Raw genomic sequence first — 21,405 nt, forward strand, 5'->3', positions numbered from 1 at the left:
GTGCAACAGCAAAGCCATCGAGAGGCCTAGAATCAGATCTGGGTTGGAATCTGGGTGGAATCCAATCCACTTGAGAGGTGGAATGTAAGTTCACGAGGGCTGGCCTATTATGTTTAGCTCAGTTCAATAAACATTTATGGGTGCTGACTAGCATGCTGTTCCCTGCACTAAGTGCTGAGGACAGTGAGACAAATTAGGTGCTTCCCTGAGTAGAAATCACTGCCAGGCAGCTGGGCTGGACACTGGTAGGTAGTAGTTATATGTCCACCACATTTAGGTTTTCAGCAAAAGAGTAATATGATCAGATTTGCAGTTTAGAAAGACCATCTTGGCTGCAGTTGTGGTGGGGAGCTTGGAGGCATGAGGTCCGGGGGTTACATTACTGGAAGGTCCAGAAATGAGATCCCAAAGTCCTGAACCAAGGCAGGGCCATCCAGGAAGAAGGGGAGGGCACAGCTGAGGAACACTGAGGAGATAAAAGCCGTAAGATACGGGAAGGACAATGGAAGAGTCTAGGATGCTCCCAAGTTTCAGGTTCAGATGACTGACTTCAGCGTTAACTCACTCATCCTCTGCAGCCAGCACAGTTTGAGGCACATAATGGTTTTTTAACCAATTATTTCTATGATGAGTTAAAACAATCATCATCAAATTATTTAATCTGTCTGAGCCTTTCTTTCCATTTCCAAGAACCTCACTGTTGTGAGGATTAAGTTCAAGAGTGTAGGTAGAAGTGCCTAGCTCTGTATCTGGCCCACGGTAGGTACAAAAGAACTTTTTAAGTTCTTCACTCTCTAAAAAAAAAAAAATCACTAAGGATTCAGAAAACATCTAAAAATGTCAGCTTTTTCCTGCAACATCACTAAAACATTTGTAAAGGGTTGTTTTTAAAGTCATAAGCCCAGAGGACAAAGAGAACAGTAAAGAAGACCTTACCACTAAACTTTCAGAAGGCAGAAAGCAGACTGTGAAATGGAAATGATTTAGCAGGCCCAGGAAAGCACATGCCCAAGCCAGCAGTCGGCAACCACAGAAGTAAAATGACTTGCATGGCAGAACCCTCTAAATCTGAGAGTCTAGAGGCTCAGGCATCACTACTGATGTCCCTGTAAATGAAAGTAAAGGTGAGGCTAAAATAGAAGAATTGGTTGAAAGTCTGTTTAAGAAGTGGATCGTCTCCCTGACTCTGAACAGACACCTTGACTGCCCATCCCCCCTCTAGCAAAGACTGGAGACTTAGTCTCTACGAGGGTGAAGCAGAGAATCTCTAGGTACCTGTGACCAAAAATGAGGCATTAAATGGAAGTTAATATCTGAATATTTCCCAGTTCTGTCCCCAGGGGGCTGGCAGCCAGGCTTAGACCTACAAGGCAGGAGACTGGAAGGTCTTTTCTGGATGAATCTTACAGAAGATCCAAAGATGCTGACATCAGAAGTTCTCCAAGGAAACAGAGCAGCCATGTCACTTACAGTAAAGATAAGAAGTGACAAGCCCTCCCTCAGACATATTACGTTCCACTGGGGTTTTTTGTACCCTACCTAAACATAAACAGAGAGCTGAGGTTCACCAAACACATTAGCAAAGTCTCTAGTATTTAAAAAAGACAACAAAATAAGCAACCAAAACATAAGCTGCACAAGGACCTATATCTTTGTTTTGTTTGCTGAATTAGTCCAAGTTTTGTAGCTGCCTAGCATATAGTAAATGCTCAATAAATATTAGTTGAATGAATGAATGAAGCAATTAAGAGGAAACAGTGATCATGTAAGGAGAAGAAATTAACATTTTCAGAGGGATAAAAGAAGTTATAGCCTTCATAATACAAAACCAGGGTGCTATAAAAAAGGAAACTTTCAGGCAACAAAGAAAAGCACTTAGAAATTAAATATATGATACAGAAATGAAAAACTCAATTCACATGTAGAAGAGTAAGTTTAAGATATTTCTCCAAAACATAGAGAAAACTTACAAGAAAATAAAAAATGGAAAAGAAAAATAAAAGGATAACACCACATCAGGAGGTTCAGCATCTGAATTTATGAGTTCCTCAGAAAGACATAGAGAAAATGTGAGGAGAAAGTCATCAAAGAAATAGTTCAAGATAACTTTCCAGAACTGAAGGATATGAATTTCCAGTCTGAAAGGGCCCACTGAGTACTTAGTATAGTGCAGTGAATAAATATGTACCCATACCAAGGCACATCATCATAAAATTTCAGAATGCTGAGGACAAGGAGATCCTACAAGTTATGAGAGAGAGAGAGAGAGAGAGAGAGAGAGAGAGAGATGTTGCAAACCAAGGAACAAAAATCAGAATGCATCAGATTTCTCAACAGCTATGCTGAGAGCTACATGACACTGAGGCAATACCTTCAAAACTTTACTGAGAAACAATTTCCAACCTAGAATTCTATTCAGCCAAATTATTAACAGTAGAATAAATATTAAGTGTAGAATAAATATATTTTAGACAAAGTCTGAAGAAAAATGTATCTCTCAGACACCCTTTCTCAAGAGGCACCTGCAGGATGTGCTCCACCAAAACAAGGAAGTAAACAATGAAAGAGAAAGAAAAGGTATCCAATGCAGATATGATGGGGGATGGAAGAGCCCGGAACCAAAGTTGTGCAGTAGGCCTATCAAGCAACTGAACTATTTTGGAACTGAAAACAGTTGTTCAGGAAGATAAAACTGATAAAAAACTAATGTGTTTTAACACATTGTGAGGATATTTACACAGATGGAAACGCTATGTTCATGATTAGTACGTAGACAACTTCATGAAAGAAAGAAACTAGATAAAATTCTGAACAATGGGAAAAATAACTCATGCAGGAAAGAGAAAATAATCATAATTTTCCACGTATCTCAGCTGTGAGCTCTGACTGAAAAGTAGGGATACAAAGTATGAGCCCAGAGTAGGAATTCTGTCGTTAATTCTTAAAATTGGAAAATGAGGAAGCAGCTATATAAGCCCTCTTTTTCTGTGGAACTTAAAGCTGAGAGAATATGTCTGGAGCTGCAGAGGAATAGCTCATGGAAAGAGACTACCTGGTAGCAAGGCCAACCAGAGCAGAGAGGAGAGATGGAGACATCAAGTCTAGATGGCCCTGTTTGAACACCTGTATCCAGCCATGCCTGAAGCTATGCTACCCTTGCACTTTTTCAGTTATGTAAGCCACTAAATCCCTTTTGCCTGCAGAAGCCATCTAAATTGGGTTTCTGTCACTTATAATCAACAAAATCTAAATAACGCAGTATTTGATCTCACCAAAGCTTTGTGGGTTTTTGTTTTGTTTTATTTTATTTGGAAAAGGAGATTTCCCAGCTCTCTTCAACTCTGAATTATCCCCCTAGATGACCAATCAGAAAACTTGATGCAATTCACATTATCTGAGCAGTCTGACCCTCAGGATTGCAATAGAGAGATTAATCAATATTCAACCTTCTTTAGTGTGTCCTGTATTTCTTTAGTCTATCATTGTGGAGTTGACTGAAATTTAGGGTTAAATTGAATTTCCTCCAAACAGCATCTTAAAATTTGTGAAATTAATATCAATTCCAAATTTTGATTGGACAATTTAACTCTTCTGGTCCTCACTTCCCAGATTTTCTTGGTTAAATTAATTGGAGTTTAGCCATTTCTTGCAGTAGAGTTGCAAAAATAGAGAGTCCCAGATATTACACTCTGCTTGGCAAGCATTTGAAATTCAACAGCTTGAAAAATGATCCAGTTTCTTGAGCTGTATTTATAGCTGCAGTATTTATCCCCTGGTATGTCTTATCTGACACAATTTAAGGTCCAGACCACTTGTCTTTTCCACAGCTCTGTCCAGGGCAAGCATGTTTGGCCGACATCAGCCAGCACATCAACTACCTGCCTTCCTGGCACTCACAAAGGGTCCAGATTATCTCTGCAGGTGGAGAAGTAAAGGTGCCCCCATACCCAGACCTAAGGCTGCCTTGGGAATTTACTTCCAAACAGAGTTCTAACCCATATATTTAGCAGGTGTTCTTTTCAGTATTAATAAACAAGTGCTTTTTCTAAGTGAATTGATTTTTTAATGTGTAACAGTGCATTTAGATGATTTCATAAAGGTTTTTCTCCAAATATAGAATATATGAGTAATTTTTGCAGTTAAATATATTCTAACTCAAGGGTGAATCAGGGCAGTAAATATCATATCAGGGAAGAACGAACAATTGGCTTATCTGGGGATCAGGATCCTGATTATTATTTGTGGTCAAATAATTGTTTTTTTGTCCTAACTTTCCTACCTGCCTGTGTTGTTCATTAATGATATCAGTGTGTCTTTCATTCCCAAAAATGTATCTAAACTCTATATTTTGCATTTAATGATAAGGATCCAGCCTCATTTATTCTTTTCATATAATGACACTGGTAATGGAAATACTAATGGAGTTTTTATTAAAATTAACATATAATGATATTTTTAAATAGAATTATAAATAAGATTCAAATAAAAGAATGCACTAAATATCCTTGCTTCTTTAGATCAGGTTTGGGTATGTATAATAATATCCGTTAGCTGATTAATATTAATCCAAGGTCAGAAATTTAATAGATTGTCTTAAGGTTGACACTGTTTTTCTCAATTTAACTTTTTGGATTTAACTGATGATGTAGGACATATTTAGGGACTGCTAGAACATCAAACTATCATTTCCCAAGTCTAAAAAGTGTTGATTTTTTTTGGGTATTTTATGACTCCTAGTACTGATTATTACCATTTTAAAACATCTTTTGTTGTATCGATGAGAGTAGTGTTGACAGAAATATCGATACAGGTAGAATATTACCAAAAGGGGATAGACTGGTACTTTGCTAATTATTGACAACATTAGTTTGACAGGCTTCTATAGAAATGAATATGTCAAATTCTACTGCAAATACTTTGGGTGACTCACTCACTCGTTCTATCTATCTGCCTATATATCTATCATCTATCTATCTCTCTCTCTATATATATATATACTGGAATTTAACTGGTTTGAATATTTCCAGAATAACAGACTGCCTCTGAGAGGAAAAAAAAAAAAAAGAAAACTTTAACCAGGATCTTGCTTGTAATGCTTGCTACTCAGTTACCATTTGTTCTGGAGTACTCTGGTGCATCAGTGAGCTTCCTGCCCAAAGCTGACCTCTCCAGGGATCTCTGGACCATGGTAACCACATACTGGTAACGGCAGGAATGGACCAAAGCTTGGGGTTTTACCCTCTCAACTTAGAGTATCCAAGTAAATTTCAAACACATATACCAACATTGCACCATGTGCAAGGCCCTATGAAGATGAGGTGGTAGTTGGAGGTGGGGCACAAGGGTCACAGATAGACAGATATCTGAGTACAGCATACTGTATTTTCCAAAGATGGCTACAGCAACATATCTAGTCCCATTTACTCTTCAGAGCTTTATCACTCTCCCATTGAGAGGTGGAGTTGTTTTCCTCTCCCCTTGAATTGAGCACAACTTTGTGACTGCATCAGTGGACAGAACGCAGTGGAAGTGATGTTGCATGACTTCTGGGGCTAGGCCATAAAAGAGGACTCAACCTGGCCCTCACTCCTTCTGTTCTGGTCTGCTCACCCTTGACACCCACCACCATGTTATGAGGCAGCCCAAGGCACATGAGGAGGTCACACATACGTGTTCTGGCCAATAGCTCCAGCCAACAGCTGGCATCAACTGCCAAACATGAGAGCAAATGAGCCTTCATTTTATCCCAGCTCCAGTTTTTGAGTTTCCTAGCTGAGGTCCCAGACATTGTGAAGTAGGAAAAAGCCTTCTGTTGTGCTCTGTTCAAATTTGCGAACTCACAGAATTTGTGAGGATAATAAATGGTTGTTTTATATGACTAAGTTTTGGGGAAAATTGTTACTAAGCCATAGTAATCAGAATGCAGAACTCCAGATACAGTAGGGAAACAGTTACAAACTCCATGGTAAGGGCCAAACCTCAAAGTGAACTTGATACAGAGCATGCATTCTCAACAGGGGCAATATTGTGCCCCCAATGGGGCAAAAATTGGCTCCTGGGAGGTGAAAAATCTTTTTTTAATGAATAAAGCATAGACATACATAGAGTACATAAGCAGGTAGTATATTTGTAGTATTTACATTTCATGGGTGGTAGAGGACTATTGGTGAGGAAAATGTCTAAAAAGGTTCCTTAAGTGGTGATAATGAAGAAGAAAAAAAAAAAAAGACCGAGAAACTTTGAACTAGAGGGAGAGAGAGATTCATTCTGAGCTAGAGAAATCTGAGAGGCAGCCCATCCAAGCAGAAGACATTCTGACTTACTGGGAGACCCTGACCAAGCAACTTGATTTCTCCCAGTTTCGGTATCTTCTTCTGTGAAACAGGGAAAATGATACCTAGCATTCAGAGCTGTTGTTAAGCGTTAAATGAAATGTTTAGTAAAGTTTCTGCTATATAGTAGACTCAGGATTTTGTAGAGGTTGTTGAAGGAAATGCACTTTGAGTTGGCCCTGAAAGGAAAGATGGTGATTGATCGATATGGGGGGAGGGCAATTTAGACAGGGGACATGAATTGACCAAAAGTCCAAGGAGGTGGGAGAACACATTACAAATTAATAGTCTGATGTGTCTAGAGAGCTAGAAGCCATGGGGTTAGGAGATAGGCTGAAAAAAAAAAATAGCCAGTAGCAGAGTATGGAGGACTTTGAATTCAAGGATGATGAGTTCATGCCTTCATTTTTAAAATTGTTTTAATAATACACACATGTATGGAGCATCTAGTGTGTGCCAGGACTATTGGATTAAAAAAAGTGAATGTGACAAAGGAATCCATCAGATTCCCGTGACACAATATGACATAGGTGACAAATGCAATCAGATCATTTCAGTGCAATTCACATTTTCTGGGTAAAAGAAGAATTTTTGACAGAAGATTTCCCACAATAGGTGACATTTAGGCTGGACTTTGAAGTATGGGAGGTGACGGTGGCAAGAGAAGTGAGAGAGGGACACTTCAGGGTGTGGCACGTACAGGTAATGACGCGCAGCGTGCTTGTGTCAGGAGCATGAAGGTGTGGAGACTGGAAAGGGAGATCAGGGCCTGTGTGCAGCGGGAACGCCCCTGCATGAATGCCAGCGGTTTAGGCTTTGTGTTGTGTGTGCTGCGTCATGACTAAGGCTGTGAGGGGAAGATCCTTCTGGGGAGCAGTGAGGAGGGGACAGGGTGGAAGTGGAGGAGGGAGCAGAGAGTGGATGGACCGTCAGAGCAGGTGGCAGAGACAGCGCTCACAGTGACTGACAGAGAGGGGGCGGGATCAGGGTTGCCTGCCAGGGGGTGAGTTCATAAAACCTGCTGGATGAATAACCCACATGGGGTCCTAGGGGCCCTAGTGCCAGTGCCAAGGTGACATGTAATCAGACCCCTTCCCTGATCCCTCCCTTTCCTGGGTGTCTCAGTCTGTCTCCCACTCCCACAGTTAGGAATGGAGCCCCAGAATCTACACCTCTCCTCATTGATCTACTCAATGGCCACTCAGCCTGGTGCCAAAATACAAAAATTGGGTAGGTGGACAATTGACAGAGGGACCATAGAACAAGCTCTTAGGAGAGTTACCCTATTGGCCTGGGGCCCCTCTTGGGCCCTCAGTCAGGGCCGAGCACCAGGCCCAGCCAGAGCAGGGGATGACAGCGTCAGAGCTGTCAGAGGCCACTGTCCCCAGATGCCTCAATGCTCCCACAGTGACACAGCTCAGGACGCCTGGTGGTAACTAGAGTCTAGATTCAGTGCTGTAATCTCCACAGACCCTTGTGGGGCCATATGCAATACTGTCAACTATTTTTAAAATTGGAACATACAAGTGTTCATTCTGACACTGCCATTTAATCTCCGTGTGACTTTAGGTGGGTCATTTCCTGGCTCTGGGGCCTTCACAATTCAGATGAGGACAATAATCCTTAACCTCTCCACGCCATGGTACGTCACTGACTAAGAAGAGGTAGATAATCGTTCTCAGAGTCTCCTGTGTATCAGAGCTTGCTACTCAGCCTGGCCCACACTGTGCTTTAATGCTTCTCAGGTGATGCTGAGGCTGATCTGTGGACCATATTTTGAGTAAGCAAGGCTCTAGAGCACTATTAAGGGAAGAGTCATTATTACCTGGACCGTGGGTTTCTTTTGTTGAAGAAGGAGAGGGTACTAAGTGAACAGGTTGCAAGGCCACTGCCCTTCGTCTCCCCAGCAGGTAGAGCAGCTAAGTATCCCTCCCTTTCTGCGGTGGATGTCCAGGGCGTAGGCCTGCCAGTACCCCTCGTCCCTGGGCAGAATGAAGGGTAACCTTGGGCCCTGGGATGTCAAGGAAAGGGTAGGACAAACCCATAAAGCATCCTATTTCTGGTCTGTCTCTTCCACACTCTAGCCAGGCTGCCCAGGAAGAAGGACAGAGCAGTGACTCTAGGCTCAGAAACTTGGGCATCCAACAGGATGAGTCCTCCCCATAGCATGGAGACTCAATGCCCTCAGGTCTGATCAGGAAAAAACATCACACTGACTTGAAATGGTTCTCCTCAAATGACCAGAGATGCTTCAAATAAAAATGTTCTCCAAACGAAGTAGCTAATACCAAGGTACCCCTACAGGCTCCCTCATCCCCACCATCTAAGACCCTGATACTCACAGGCATCTGTACCACACATGGAGGCCAAGTTGCCACCATTCACACATTCATTCCACAAACAAGTGTTGAGCACTTACTCTATGCCAAGCACTGTGCTGGGAGCTGGGAGGACCAAAGTACAGTCCTTGGTTTCGGTAGCTTGTTATCTAGCAGAAAAGACACAGAAACAGATTATTACAATGTGGTACACAAGATCATAGAGGTCCTTTCAACGTACCTTGGGAGCCCCGAGGGAGAGCCTGAAACTATCTGGGGAGCTGGGAAAGGCCTGATGAGGTGGTGATGTCTGGGGTGGGGTTTGAAAGAGGATAGGAAATTTTCCAAACAGAAAAGAGAACAGATTTACTCCAAGCCAAAGGAGAAGTGAGAGTCCCAGGGTCGTGGGTAGGCCCCAGGGTGTGAGAGAAGCAATGAAGTCGCGGGCATGTACGGCCACAGTGGAAAATGAGGCTGGCAGGTCTGCGGACACTTGAGTGTCAGGGTAGGAAGTTTGGATTTTATCTGGTCAGCTATGGAAACCCAGAAGATTTTAGGAGAGATTATGAGAGGGAGGACAGATCAGATCTGTGTTTTAGAAAGAAAACCAAAGGCAGTGGTGAGGATACACTAGAAATGAGAAATCTGTGTCCTGGAGACCAGCTTGGAGGAAGGAAGGGTGATCACAGACAGGACCAGATTCCGAACTAAAGCTCAGCCAGTGGCACCAACGCTCCCCCCTAGCTGAGACATTCTCTGATCAGAGGAGGCAGGCTCGCTCGCGTGCTCTGTGTACAGGCCTGCTGCTAGGTGTTTTACACGTGCCATCTCACTGAATTCCCCCAATAACCTTGAGTGGTAGGGACTATCGCCCCTTTTAACAGAGGAGAAAGCTCAGAGGACTTACTTAGGGAAGGTCACAGAGCTGGCAAGTGGCAGAGCCAGGTCGTGTGACTCCAAAGCAATTCCCTATGCTTAAAACCCACGGGGCAGGAGGGAGGGGCATGGAAAGCTAGGTTTTCAGGACTTACAACAGATTGCATCAAATTTACAGTTTGACTGTGATAAAGAAAAGTTCCACAAATCCTCGGCTTTTCTCTAATGAGGCATTTGTCATAGGAAATATCAGAGAAGAAATTGCTAGGCCTCTCCTCTGTCTCCCTTGAGCCCTTTGCTCCCTTCTCCCGGTGTTGGTCACTAACCTCTGGATCCATAGCACTGGCTTGGCTGGTTTGGCCAGTCTCCTTTAAGGGCCCGCCTCCCTTTGGTCCACTACCCCACCTCCAGGCCTCGGCCCCTTAGAGGCTGGTATCATTCGCTCCTGGGCCAACTCATAGCTGGGCAAGGAGACCGGGAACTCTCCTTCTCTGAGGCAGAAGCAGCTGAGAACTCAGCCAACCACTCCCAACCACAGCGGAGGCAACGGTTCCAGAAGTGCGGCATTTTCCACTCTTGGCTGCTAGGCTTGTAGAAGTTGATGTCATGTGAGAGGTTGGCCCTCGAGATTCGTTCATACCCGGGCATGCTGGGAGTTTTTATAAACTGTTTCCCTCTCATGAAGAAGTCAGGCAAATAGGAAGTGACATTCTTTCTCATCTTCTCTGGACAGAAATCCACCTTGGATCCTGTTCCTACCATCTAAATCCACAAGCATTTCCTGCTGCAGCAGTGCGTGCTCCGCAGTGAAGAAAGCGGGCCAGTCTTCCAGGCTAAGGGGTTTGAAGACTTACCTCCCAGCGAAGGCAGGAGCAGCGGCGGGAGGAGGAAAGCTCTGCAGGCTCCAGCAGCAGGCAGTGTGGGCCAGGGCTGCGCGAGCCTAGGGCTGACCGGGCTTCAGGGTAGGAATGGCTGGCAGGGCACAGACAAGGCCGTACACGGAGGTCATAAAACAAAATTTATCTTTAATTTGTAAGTGTCAACAGCAGTACAAAAGATGGAGTGATGACGACTAGATTAAGGGTAGAGAGGACAGTCTTGAGGTAAATGAGCATAAATAGGCAGTTCTTATAGACACTCCCCTGACGGGCCTCGGCCCCATCACGGCATATACATTATCACCCAAAGATGGCATGTTTAACATATCAGGAAAGCACCTTGTGCAAAAAGGAAAAAAAAAAAAAGTAGCTAAGGTGCCAATATACACCAGGATAGATAAAGACAGTGTCTTTCAATTTTGTCTTTTCCCTTAATTATGAGGCAGAGGAGGGGAAGACTTTGAAAAGTACCACTGAAAGATTATTCAATGTTGAGTTTTATCTCACGTCAATACTGCACAACGAAATCCAAGAAGTGTGTGTATGCAACAAAGCTAAGAACAATGATTCATTCCTTGAAATTTGAAGATAATCTTTTTTTTTTTTCTCATTTCTTTAATCCTTAGCAAACTTTTTTTTCCATTATCAAGAGGAGAGTGTGAGAAAGATGTGATGGCAACCCTTAAGGTCATTTAAAAACTTTACACTGGACTGTACAAGATTTTTTTTTTGATAAACTATTTACATTTTCAGACTTTCAAACATATTCAAAGCAGCAATAGACACTAGTTTTTATGGTTTTTGTTGTTTTTCTAATTGCCCAAATAGTTACCAGCCACGGGCCAAGTAGGTACCTGCATTATACACAGAATTTCTACAAAGAATATCTGCAGTTAAAATTTGCTCAAGGGTGTATTCAACGCCCTTAGCGTCCCAAGGGCCGCACCCGCAGTGTCGCTAGAGGAACCAGCACAGCACCTTGACAACAGAGTTGCAGTTGTCCCAACAGCCCTACACAAACTTTACACTTTTGAAACAGCAGCCAGCATTCAGTCCAGCATGTCAGTGAATTGTGCTGATTAAATTAACACAGAATACAATCTCACAATATACATCACAAACAAATTACAATGTCGGGAAATCAAAGAGTTACAGTAAGATAAGTTATGTAGTAACAGCTTATAAGCTTGTCTAAGGTAATAAAAATTTTACATGGCAAATACAATAATGAATGAACATAAATGCTAAGCATTCTAATTTGCTACAAGCTGGAAAGGGTACAATAAAGACTGCACTTTTCAAAAAAGCAAAAACACATATGACAAAGGAAGACAAACGGAGAATGCACATGAGCAGGTCTGCAAATGTGCAGCATACAAAACAGTTAAATATTTGCACATTCCCCGTACTCCAAGAGCACCAGCACTGAGGCCTCACTTTCTGCTTGCGGTTCTTCAGGAATAAGAAGCTACTGAGCAAGATATGTCACTGTGTTGCCTTTAAGCTTTCATATTGCCACGGACACCAATTAGAAGAGTATCTGCACTAAGCGTTACCTTTCTGCCCCTCCCCCTCCCACCTCTAGCCCTGCCCCAAAGGTACCAGCATTCCAAATACTTGTTCATGAGCTTTTGGGAAGAAATCTGTCCCCAGAAGAAAAGATGGCATGGGGATGAGAGGGAAATGTGTTTGCATATCAATATTTTCAGTGATATTAGCAGAGGGTTACACTCAATAGTACATGGCATCAGAAACAGAACATAATCGGCAGGAATAGCAGATAGAAGTTGTTTATTAAGGAAGAAAACATGTCAGGGGACAGATGACTTAAGGAAATGATGCAAGTGCTTTTGAAAAAGGACAAATGAGGTCATACAATATTATTATACTTTGAGAAGTGAGTTTAAGTGCCAACTCAGTCCTTAAACAAACGTGTACAAAATCAGGCAAGGCTACAGCAACCATTTTTGTCATTTTCTCATTAGAAAGGAAGACCCAGTAATAAAGTCAATACATTCCTCTAGCTGCATTCTTTGCAGTTGTTGGCACTTGGTACAGGACTTCTCATACGGTTTAAAACTACTAACTGATTCTTTTTCTTTTCCCTAATGAGTAGGTAGAGGTCACCTCTTTGCAAAACGAGTAAATTGAGAGAAGCAGCCTCAGCTGTGGTGTTCAAGTGACCGGGCTGCCTTCCTACTGGGGTTAGATGGGCTTCCTCAAAACAATTCCTGCTTTCAGCTAGTGCCCGTGCTCCCCGCTCAGGAGGGTGTGCTCCGGAGAAGCAGCCTGGCTTCATAAGGAAAAGAAAGAAGCCTTTAATTTCAGCCCTAGAGTGATCACACCCTTTTCAAACACCCCAGGCTCCAGTGGGGCTAATGTTCAGGGGAGGCCAGAATTTGACAAGCTCAATAGCACTGTGAGCCCGCACCTGAATTTAGAACTTGGCCTGAGAGATGGTGTCAGGACCCTGGCAAATCAAATCAGGCCTGAGGACAAGGCTGGGGTGTATCAAATACCAAATGAAGCAAACTGATGTGCTCCTAAAAGGGTGAGCTGAATACAGGTGAAAACAACAAAGCTTTCGTACCTTCCTGGAAAAAAGATACTGCATCGCATCTGCCAATGAAACAGAAAAACTGCCTCCCTGGCTGCTCCTGTCCACAGATTGACCTTTTCTTTCTCTCTCCCTTTCTTTCTTTCTTTCTTTTTTTTTTTTCTTTCTTTCTTCCTTTCTTTCTTTCCTTCCTTTTTCTTTTCTTTCTTCCTCTTTCCCTTTCTTTTCTTTCTTTGTTTCTTTCTTTCTTCCTTTTTCTTCCTTTCCTTCTTCTCCTTCTTCCTTTCCTTCCTTCCTTCCTATTCCATATGGTCCATTGTTTAGGACAGGATTGTCTGCCAGTGTCCCTACTCTAAGTGACAAGGAAAATCCTGATCCTGCAAGTTCTTTAACAAAATGGAGGTAATTTTTACCTTTGATTTGAAGATACTATGAAATAGGGAGCAATGGGGAAAAAAAGTTGATTAACATTCTTTAATTGGCATGGTGGGACTTTCATTAATGGCCAATCTCAGAGAAAGATTTTTGCCTTTATAATGGCATTCATGCTTCATGCTATTAAATGGTCACAGAACTACCTTATAAGATTTATGTGGATTCACAAAGCAAATTGACTCTCTCCCAGCTGTGCTGGAAATTCACCATGTTCAATTCATCAACTTTCTATACGAAAAAAAAGTGAAAGTCTGAGTCTGTGGACAGTGGGTTCTAAACTATATGAGAACCCAAGTGATGGGTTTTACTGCTCCAGCTACAGGTGGGACTCTGCTTTCTCACTGTGGCTGATAATTCACTACCCCATGAGGTACAGTGACTCGTCAACTTCTAGTCTGGACCAACATATATGGATAGAGAACAAAAAGGAAATACATAACTTATATTTCACTAAATATTCATGAACCAAAAATAAATTCTATTTCTATGTTATATTTACACAATTAGAAAAATCTAAAATGAGATGGTGAAGTCATAAAAACTTTGTTTAAGCCCCACTGAAAATAAAATGACGTGATCCCTATGATTGTCATTCTTAATTTCCATGGATATTTAGAGCCAAACTTGGCTAATAAATAGAATAAACTGCTTATGTGCAGAATTTAGATTCAAATACAGCATCACTGTTTGACCCAATGAAAGAGACGTTTACAATCAGATCATTCCTGAATAGCCTTTCATTTTTAAGAACATGGCTAGAAGTAACTGAACCCCAGTACTGAGGCAGAGCTGGAGCTAAAACAAAGTGTTCATACACACATGTATTTTGCATAAATAAATGAAATAACAAGACATAAAAATGACTCAAATCCGGCAACTGTGAGGCAAGCCCACACGAGTCGAAACAGATGACTTTTGTTCATGTAGTTTTCGTACAACAGCTTCACATTAGTCAGAAGTGATAAAAAATACCATTTATATCCAGTGCTTATAACACTTACGAAACAACATCTGTGAGTGTGTGTGTTTTTTGTTGGTTTTTTTTGTTGATTTCTTTTTTTGTTTCTTTTTTTTTTTTTTAACTACAAGCAAAATCAAGTTTCAGTCCTAAAGAACAGTCCTTTGTTCTCCACCAGCCCAGAATATTATTTTGGCATGGTCATAAAAACAAACAAAATTAACCTACTATTCTAAATGTCTGCCTTTGTGCAAAATTAATTACATACAATACAATGCTAGCCATACGGCACTCTACTTATGCAACAAAATGAAAAAGGAGAGGGAGAGGGCAAGAGCAAGAGTCAAAGAGAAAGAGAAAAAAACGTGAGAATGAACTGAGGAGGAGAGGTATATAATCAAAAGAAACCAGTAAGACAATAATAAATACTCTTTTTTTTTTTTTAGGAAAACGACCTCCTCCTCATTTGAAATAAATGTACAAAAACAAAGTTCCAATCCCCAATCAATATTAAGAACCAAACATTCCTATCAGTACCTTAATCAGTTTATAGAGAGCACTCCTAGCTAATGACATAGACAGTAATGTCTTGGCTAGACCTATTTATTGCTATTAGGTATAGCCTTGAGCACTCTTAAATAAATATGAAGGTACACTATTTTCTTCCAAGTGCCAAAATGGCTCAAGAAATCTGATGGGGCCGTTCCTATGTCCTGGTGATCAGATTCTGGTTGTCCCATGAGGTGAACTGTCCCATTTGCTGACATTCTCCCATCAAACTACTCTGGGTGAGGCTCCCCCCCTAGGCAATCGGTCCTGGTTTCAGGAAGGTCAAAATGGCATGGCCGAGCTCCCTGCAGTTAGGAGATGGGGAATGAAGCCTCACTGCTTCCCAGCCCATCAGCACATCTCCAGAAAAATCCTTGTGTGACAAGGGCAGTTAATCTTGTTCACACGTAGGCATGACCCCCATGCAGCCACAGATGGAGGGAGTGAGCCAGAGGAACTCGTCTGCTGCCCCAGGAGTGATCTGTTCCCCAGAGTTAACAGTAGGAACATCCCATTTAGGGAATGTATTTCCCCTCCTTCTCCTTCCCTATGGTTTTCTTTCATTCTCTGGATGTATCACGACTATTTGCCTCTATCTTTGCTTTGAGGCTGTCATGTGGCTTCTTGCATCCTGGGGATTTTGCAAAGAACTCCCTAGATGTGCCAGATGGGACAAGGCAGCTCAGTGTAAAGGTGCCAGCCCGTGACAGCATCCCTGTGGACTCCTATGTGGACCGCAGCTTTGGGCTTTAGGATTGGCTGCGGGACTCTCCTGCCTGGCAGTCACCACTGTTGACCCTTGCTGCTGAATGGCATTGAGGGGAAATGCCACTGATGCAGATCCTACCACGTGTTGCTTAATTGAATTAGGGGAAAATTCTGGCAAAAGATTCAAAGTCACGGGGAACCTCAGGGGCATACCTGTTGAAGTGTAAATCTCTACACCTGTATCCAAATACACAGCTCTATAGCCATATATACACTGATGTTCAAAAACAACAATATAGGTATTTAGTAGTATCTTGTTTCAGAAATGCTTCCAGATGTTCTGGGGACAAAAAATCACTATGTACACCTTTGTATCTAGCAGGAGAAGGAGGTGAAAAGGGCTGAAAAGTTCTTTGGGGAAGGAGGGTAAGAAAAAAGAATTATTAAATTAATGCCACCAACAATTTTTTAAAATAAATAGTAAGTGGACCCTTGACATTCTGGAATGAATAAATTATTTAAGAGAAAATGTGTTAAGACTGAATGTCAGGGTTAAAGGCAAAGGGATAATGGATGTAGTGAGAGGTGGTCTCAGGCAGAGAAGACCACCATGTCGGTATCTGGTGTGGTGATCGCTCTGGTGTGTGGACGTCGTACCACGTCACACACTGATGGCACGTCAAGAGGCAAACACAATTGGGTACATGCACTGTGGCAACCTTGTTCATTCCTTACAATATCTTATCTCCAGATTCCTGAGTACTTCACCATTTTCTGAAAAAAAAAAATGTGTGGTTTGCTATTTTATTTTAAGATGCCAAAGATTGTCTAAGACTTTGCAGTGTCTCCTTTAAGACTTTCAAAATATTAAGATTCAAAAGTTATGAAAAAGTTTGGCACATTCAAAGTTTAACTCTACACATGGAAAAATGGAATTCTGAGGCCTTTTGAATATGCTCTACATGCAGCTGCACACGCCGTGGACTTGTTCTGTTTCACAATATGAAATTCTCAGTTGTTTTCTAAAATAATTCAGAATAAAAACACATTCACAACTTGTAGGCTGGCACAGCATACCTGAGTGAGAATGTTTAACCCCATCTAAAACAGTAACTTAAACCTTTATCAACATCCAAAAGAAAAAAAGTAAGACAAAATATAAGACTTGTAAGACAGCTATGGGTTGAGATAAGTTTTCAAGTCCTGGTGTCTCATATTTAATATGTCTTCACCTAAATTAAAAAACAACAACAACAATAACAATAACGACAAAAAACTCAAGTTCATGAAAAATCTGGGAAAACTTAATCTGTCTCACGCTTTACGAAACAATTAAGACCATTCTGCTGATGTAATTGTGGAGCCACAAATGCATGCGGGCTCTTTAAGAACTTTTCTGTTGGGGGAGGGGAGGTGAAATGTCAGAGTATTTTAATTCAGCAAACAAACACTCCTCAGTTGGCACTGACAGCTTCCGGGGCTTCATTTTCACTGCTATAGTCTGATTTGGGATCATCTTCATAGTCGTCATACATTTCCATCTCATCCTCTCCATTAATCATTTCATTTCCAGCTAGGCTTCCGCCGTCTGTCTTCATACCATAAGTGCTCTGGATGACCGGGAGGCTGGGCTCTGGACTGGCGGAGGTGCTAGAGCAGTCAGATGTCATCTGAGGTGATGGTGTGGTAGTTGCCATAGTAATAGCACCAGGATACACAACACCTGTTCCTGTGGTGATTGGAATCTGAGGCTGCTGCCTGTATAGATTCAAAAAATAAAATAAAACAGAGGGAAATATCTATATGCATATGTTCTTCTGTGTGGCATCGGAATTCACCCCTCACACATTCTAAAAGGGGGCTCTGTTTGAAATTCTAAGCAAATGACAAAATGTGACAAAGGTGTTTCCTGGAGGAGTCCTGCAATTCTCCCTGATGATGTGATTGGTGTTAAGCAATACAATGGAGCAATTTATCCATGGTTTTGCAACATGAAAGCAAAGCTTTGATAACCCCTTGGCATTTGGAACAAATACTATAGTTAATTCCACAAAGTTACATGTGAGATCATTTTTTAAGATCTCCCAGGACATGACAAAAAAATAGGCTGGTAATATGAGACATACTATAATGATACTGTTAAGCAGGTTTGTGTCTTCACCTTGGTTTGAGAACTGTACAAAGGAAAGATCAAGATGAGAAAGGATCCAGTATATCCCAGAGTCAGATTCGGCAAAGCATGTATTTGGTATCCGTGTAAATGTCTACTTATTTCCGTGGCTGAACTTGTAGGGAAGCTCCTTGAAGCTTCTATTTCCTAATTATGAAAGGATCATCTTGGATGTCATGAGTCCTGTGGCCCTGGGCTGGAGCTGGGGTTGGAGGAGTCAGGAGTGAAGAACAGTGAGAGCTCCACCACTTAACAGAATAACACGCTGCCTCATCCTAGATCCCAGCGGGTGCCAGGGCATGGTCACACCAGCTCAGTCCGTCGTCATGACGCTCTAGTTCAAATAAACTTACCAGACCCTTTACAAAGGGCAGTCTCTCCCTCTGCAGGGAGACATGGCCATCTGTCTCTCAGTTTCCCTTAAGGCATAGTAACTGGTTGAAAGAATGAAAGATCTACTACCTAGCTCAAAGACTAGGACTGAAACAGTACTCTCATGGATGCAATATTCACCAAGTGTTTCTCAACCTCTATGGACAGTATTATTAATTCACTTCAAAATGTCATTGTGACTCTCTTTTCTGAGCCTCAGTTTCCATCTATTTATAAAAGCTGGGGTCAGGGAAGTCCTGGAAAGTCCTTCCACCTGTTAATACTTGGCCTCAGGTCAGTCCATCATTGAAGCATTCTTACTGACCCCCCTACACTGAAACTTTTATCCACCTCAGTCTAAAAGCAAAATACTCTGAATTTGTGAAGAGCTAGCTTAGTTACCAGCTATTCTTTGACACATCCCGAAGGAGCATAACTTCTCAAAAAGGTCTGCACGCCTTCCAGCCTGGTAGAAGGAGAAATGATGGAAATGGCCTAGAATCACACTGTGGGATATCTGATAATGCTATCTTTAACAACCTCTTTCAAACACTAGGAGGCATAATAATGATGCCTTAACCTTTGACTAACATAATATATAAATATTTACATATATATTAACTTCATTCAGTTAACATGGCAACCCCATGAGGTATTATTATGCCCAGTTTTCAGATGAAGAAAATGAGGCCTTGCTTAAGGTCCTGCATTCAATAATCAGCACTGCTGGGATTTGAACCTAGGTCACCTGACTTGAATTCCATCACTCTTTCCTTTCTAGATATTCAATATACAGATACACTATGCTCACTATATCCCATAAAAATTCCTGATTTCTGTAGAGCCTGTAGGTATCCAGTTGATACTAAGTGCCTGATATTGATGCATTTTCTATGATGCTCGTGGTGATTTTTTGATTGCCCCAAAGAAGATGATAGAGGAATCTAAATCTATGTATAGAAACATCTGATAAGATACTGTTTTTGCTTTCATAGAATCAAATTCTAAAAACAGTATACTTCTTGCTTCCTAAGTTTTGGGAAAGTTAACACAAATTAAATTTTATACTAACCTACCCAAGGCAGTAAGCACCTCATTAAACTTTTTACTGAATTTGGATAATTGCAATAAAAATATTTTTGCCTTAGTCGCGTAATGAGTGTAGAGTGAAAACTTTTACTGCACTATTAACCCATTTTACAGATTTCCCAATATGGTGAGCTAATCTATAATATAAACTCTACATACCATATGCAAACTATCAAATGATACATTTTCTTTTCATGAAGGACATTTTCTTTTTGCAAAGAATAGATGGTCATTTCTTTGCAGTATTTTAAAATCAAAATATCTATATATGTATTAAATAAATTTGAATTGACCTCTTATTATGTGCTATGGACAATGCTTAGATGTTTCCACATTATCTCCTTTAATCCTCACAATAAGCCTGAGAGATAAATAAAGGTGCAAAACTGAACTCCTGATCATTCTCCCATGTACTGGGCTCCTCTCATGGCCTTTCAGATCTTGGTTAATGATTACTTCATCTTTCTGACTGCTGGGGCCAATCCTATATCCCTATATCTAATCCATCAGCAAATCCTACTGGATTATATCCAAAATCCCTCCACTTTTGCCACCTCTACCTCTACAAACCTGGTTCAAGCCACCATCAATGCTAATCTGGTTTACTGTAAGAGCCTGCCTCCTTAGTTCAGGGCACATCCGCTTCAGACAATATTTCAACACAGTAGATAGAGTGATCTTTTTAAAACCTAAGTCAGATCACAATACTCTTCTGCTTGTAACTCTTCAATGTCTTTCCATCTGACCCAGATTCAAATTCAGAGTCTTCACAATGGCCAACAGGTCCTTTCAGCATGTGGCTCTCCACCACCTCTGACATCTAGTACTCACCCCACTTACTCATTCTGCTCCTATTGCTCTGGCCTCAGTATTTCTTGAACAAGCCAGGCACAACCTCTCCCTGAGATCTTTGCAATTGCTGTTCTCTCTGCCTAGTTCTCCCAGGTATCTGTATGGCTAGCTCCCTCACCTCCTCAGGTCTTTGCTCAAGTGAATCTTCTCAGTGAGGTTTTCGATAGCCACTCAGTTTAAAATTGCAATCCATCCTCTAAAGCTCCCTACCCCTTTCCTTCCTTTACTTTGTTCTAAGGCATTTATTACTGTTTGATATTTACTTATTTATTTATTCATTCATTCACTCATTCATTGTCTGACATCCCCCACTAGAATGGAAGCTTCATGAAGATAGGATTTTTCACTGATGTAGTCCCAGAGCTTAAGCAGTGCCTGGAACATAGGAAGCACTCAACAAAAATCTGTTGAATACATGGAATGAATGAATGAACTAGTGAATGAGAAGGAAAACAAATGAAAAGTCTGGGTTACCTGTTCTACAGAAGAAAAGATATAATGAGCTTAGATATATGAGAGAGAGGGTGGTGGAGAAGGAATGTGAATATAATCATCTTTAAATGCTTGAATGATTTTCTTCACAAAAAAGGAAGAGATTTGTTCCAGAAGTGACCAAAGAAGAGGATCAGAACCCATCTACGAAGTAGCAGAAAGGCAGAGTATGGCCTACTTAAGAAGAAAGAACTTTCTAGCATTAGGAGGTATTCCACAAAGAAACTAGCTCCCTTGGAAAGTGGTGAGCTCTCTAGCCCTCAAAGAGTTCAAGCTAAACTTAGAAAGCACTCCTACAATGGCTGGCTGTTTGAAGGACATGACTTCTGAGGCCGCTTCTATGTGACCACTGATCCCGTGGATGCAGAATCATACGCTAACTGTCATGTTGGTCCTGCTCCTCATCGCCATTATCAGCATAAAAAGAGACTAAAAAAATTAAGTGAGCATAGGTAATTATAATTGAAGAAATCCAGCTTTCAAGAGTTTCCAAAATATTATTTCACCCTACATATTTTACATTTCTTACTGCCAGAAGAAATTCCTAGGACGGCCTCCTTATTTATTACTGAACATTTTCACATTTCCCTCATGTGTTCATGCTCTCCTTCATGCTAAAATAGGAATCTTTACCTGTACTTTCCACCAGCCTGACCCTACCCAAACCTCAAGTCCCCTTCCTCAAGAATGGCCTACGTGTGGCCCTAATGCATAGTAATCTCCCTCCCTCAGAGCTTTACCTGCTCTTGTCTATATAATCAAAATTAGTATTCCATTATACATTATGTGGAGCACCATGCAACGTATTCTGTGTGTGCA

At 41.4% G+C, this 21,405-nt stretch overlaps 1 protein-coding gene across 1 annotated transcript in view; it reads right to left on the minus strand.

Moving 5' to 3' along the window:
* Positions 1-10,531: 10,531 nt before the first annotated feature.
* The window catches only part of SOX6 (SRY-box transcription factor 6), a 340,990-nt gene continuing 330,116 nt past the window's right edge, over positions 10,532-21,405 (minus strand). Inside the window, exon 12 of the mRNA XM_059929925.1 lies at positions 10,532-17,369. Coding sequence (XP_059785908.1) covers positions 17,066-17,369 — 304 coding nt within the window. The 3' untranslated portion in view covers positions 10,532-17,065. The remainder of the gene's footprint in view (positions 17,370-21,405) is intronic.

This window comes from Balaenoptera ricei, chromosome 8 (assembly GCF_028023285.1).
Source record: "Balaenoptera ricei isolate mBalRic1 chromosome 8, mBalRic1.hap2, whole genome shotgun sequence".
Lineage (NCBI taxonomy): Eukaryota > Metazoa > Chordata > Mammalia > Artiodactyla > Balaenopteridae > Balaenoptera > Balaenoptera ricei.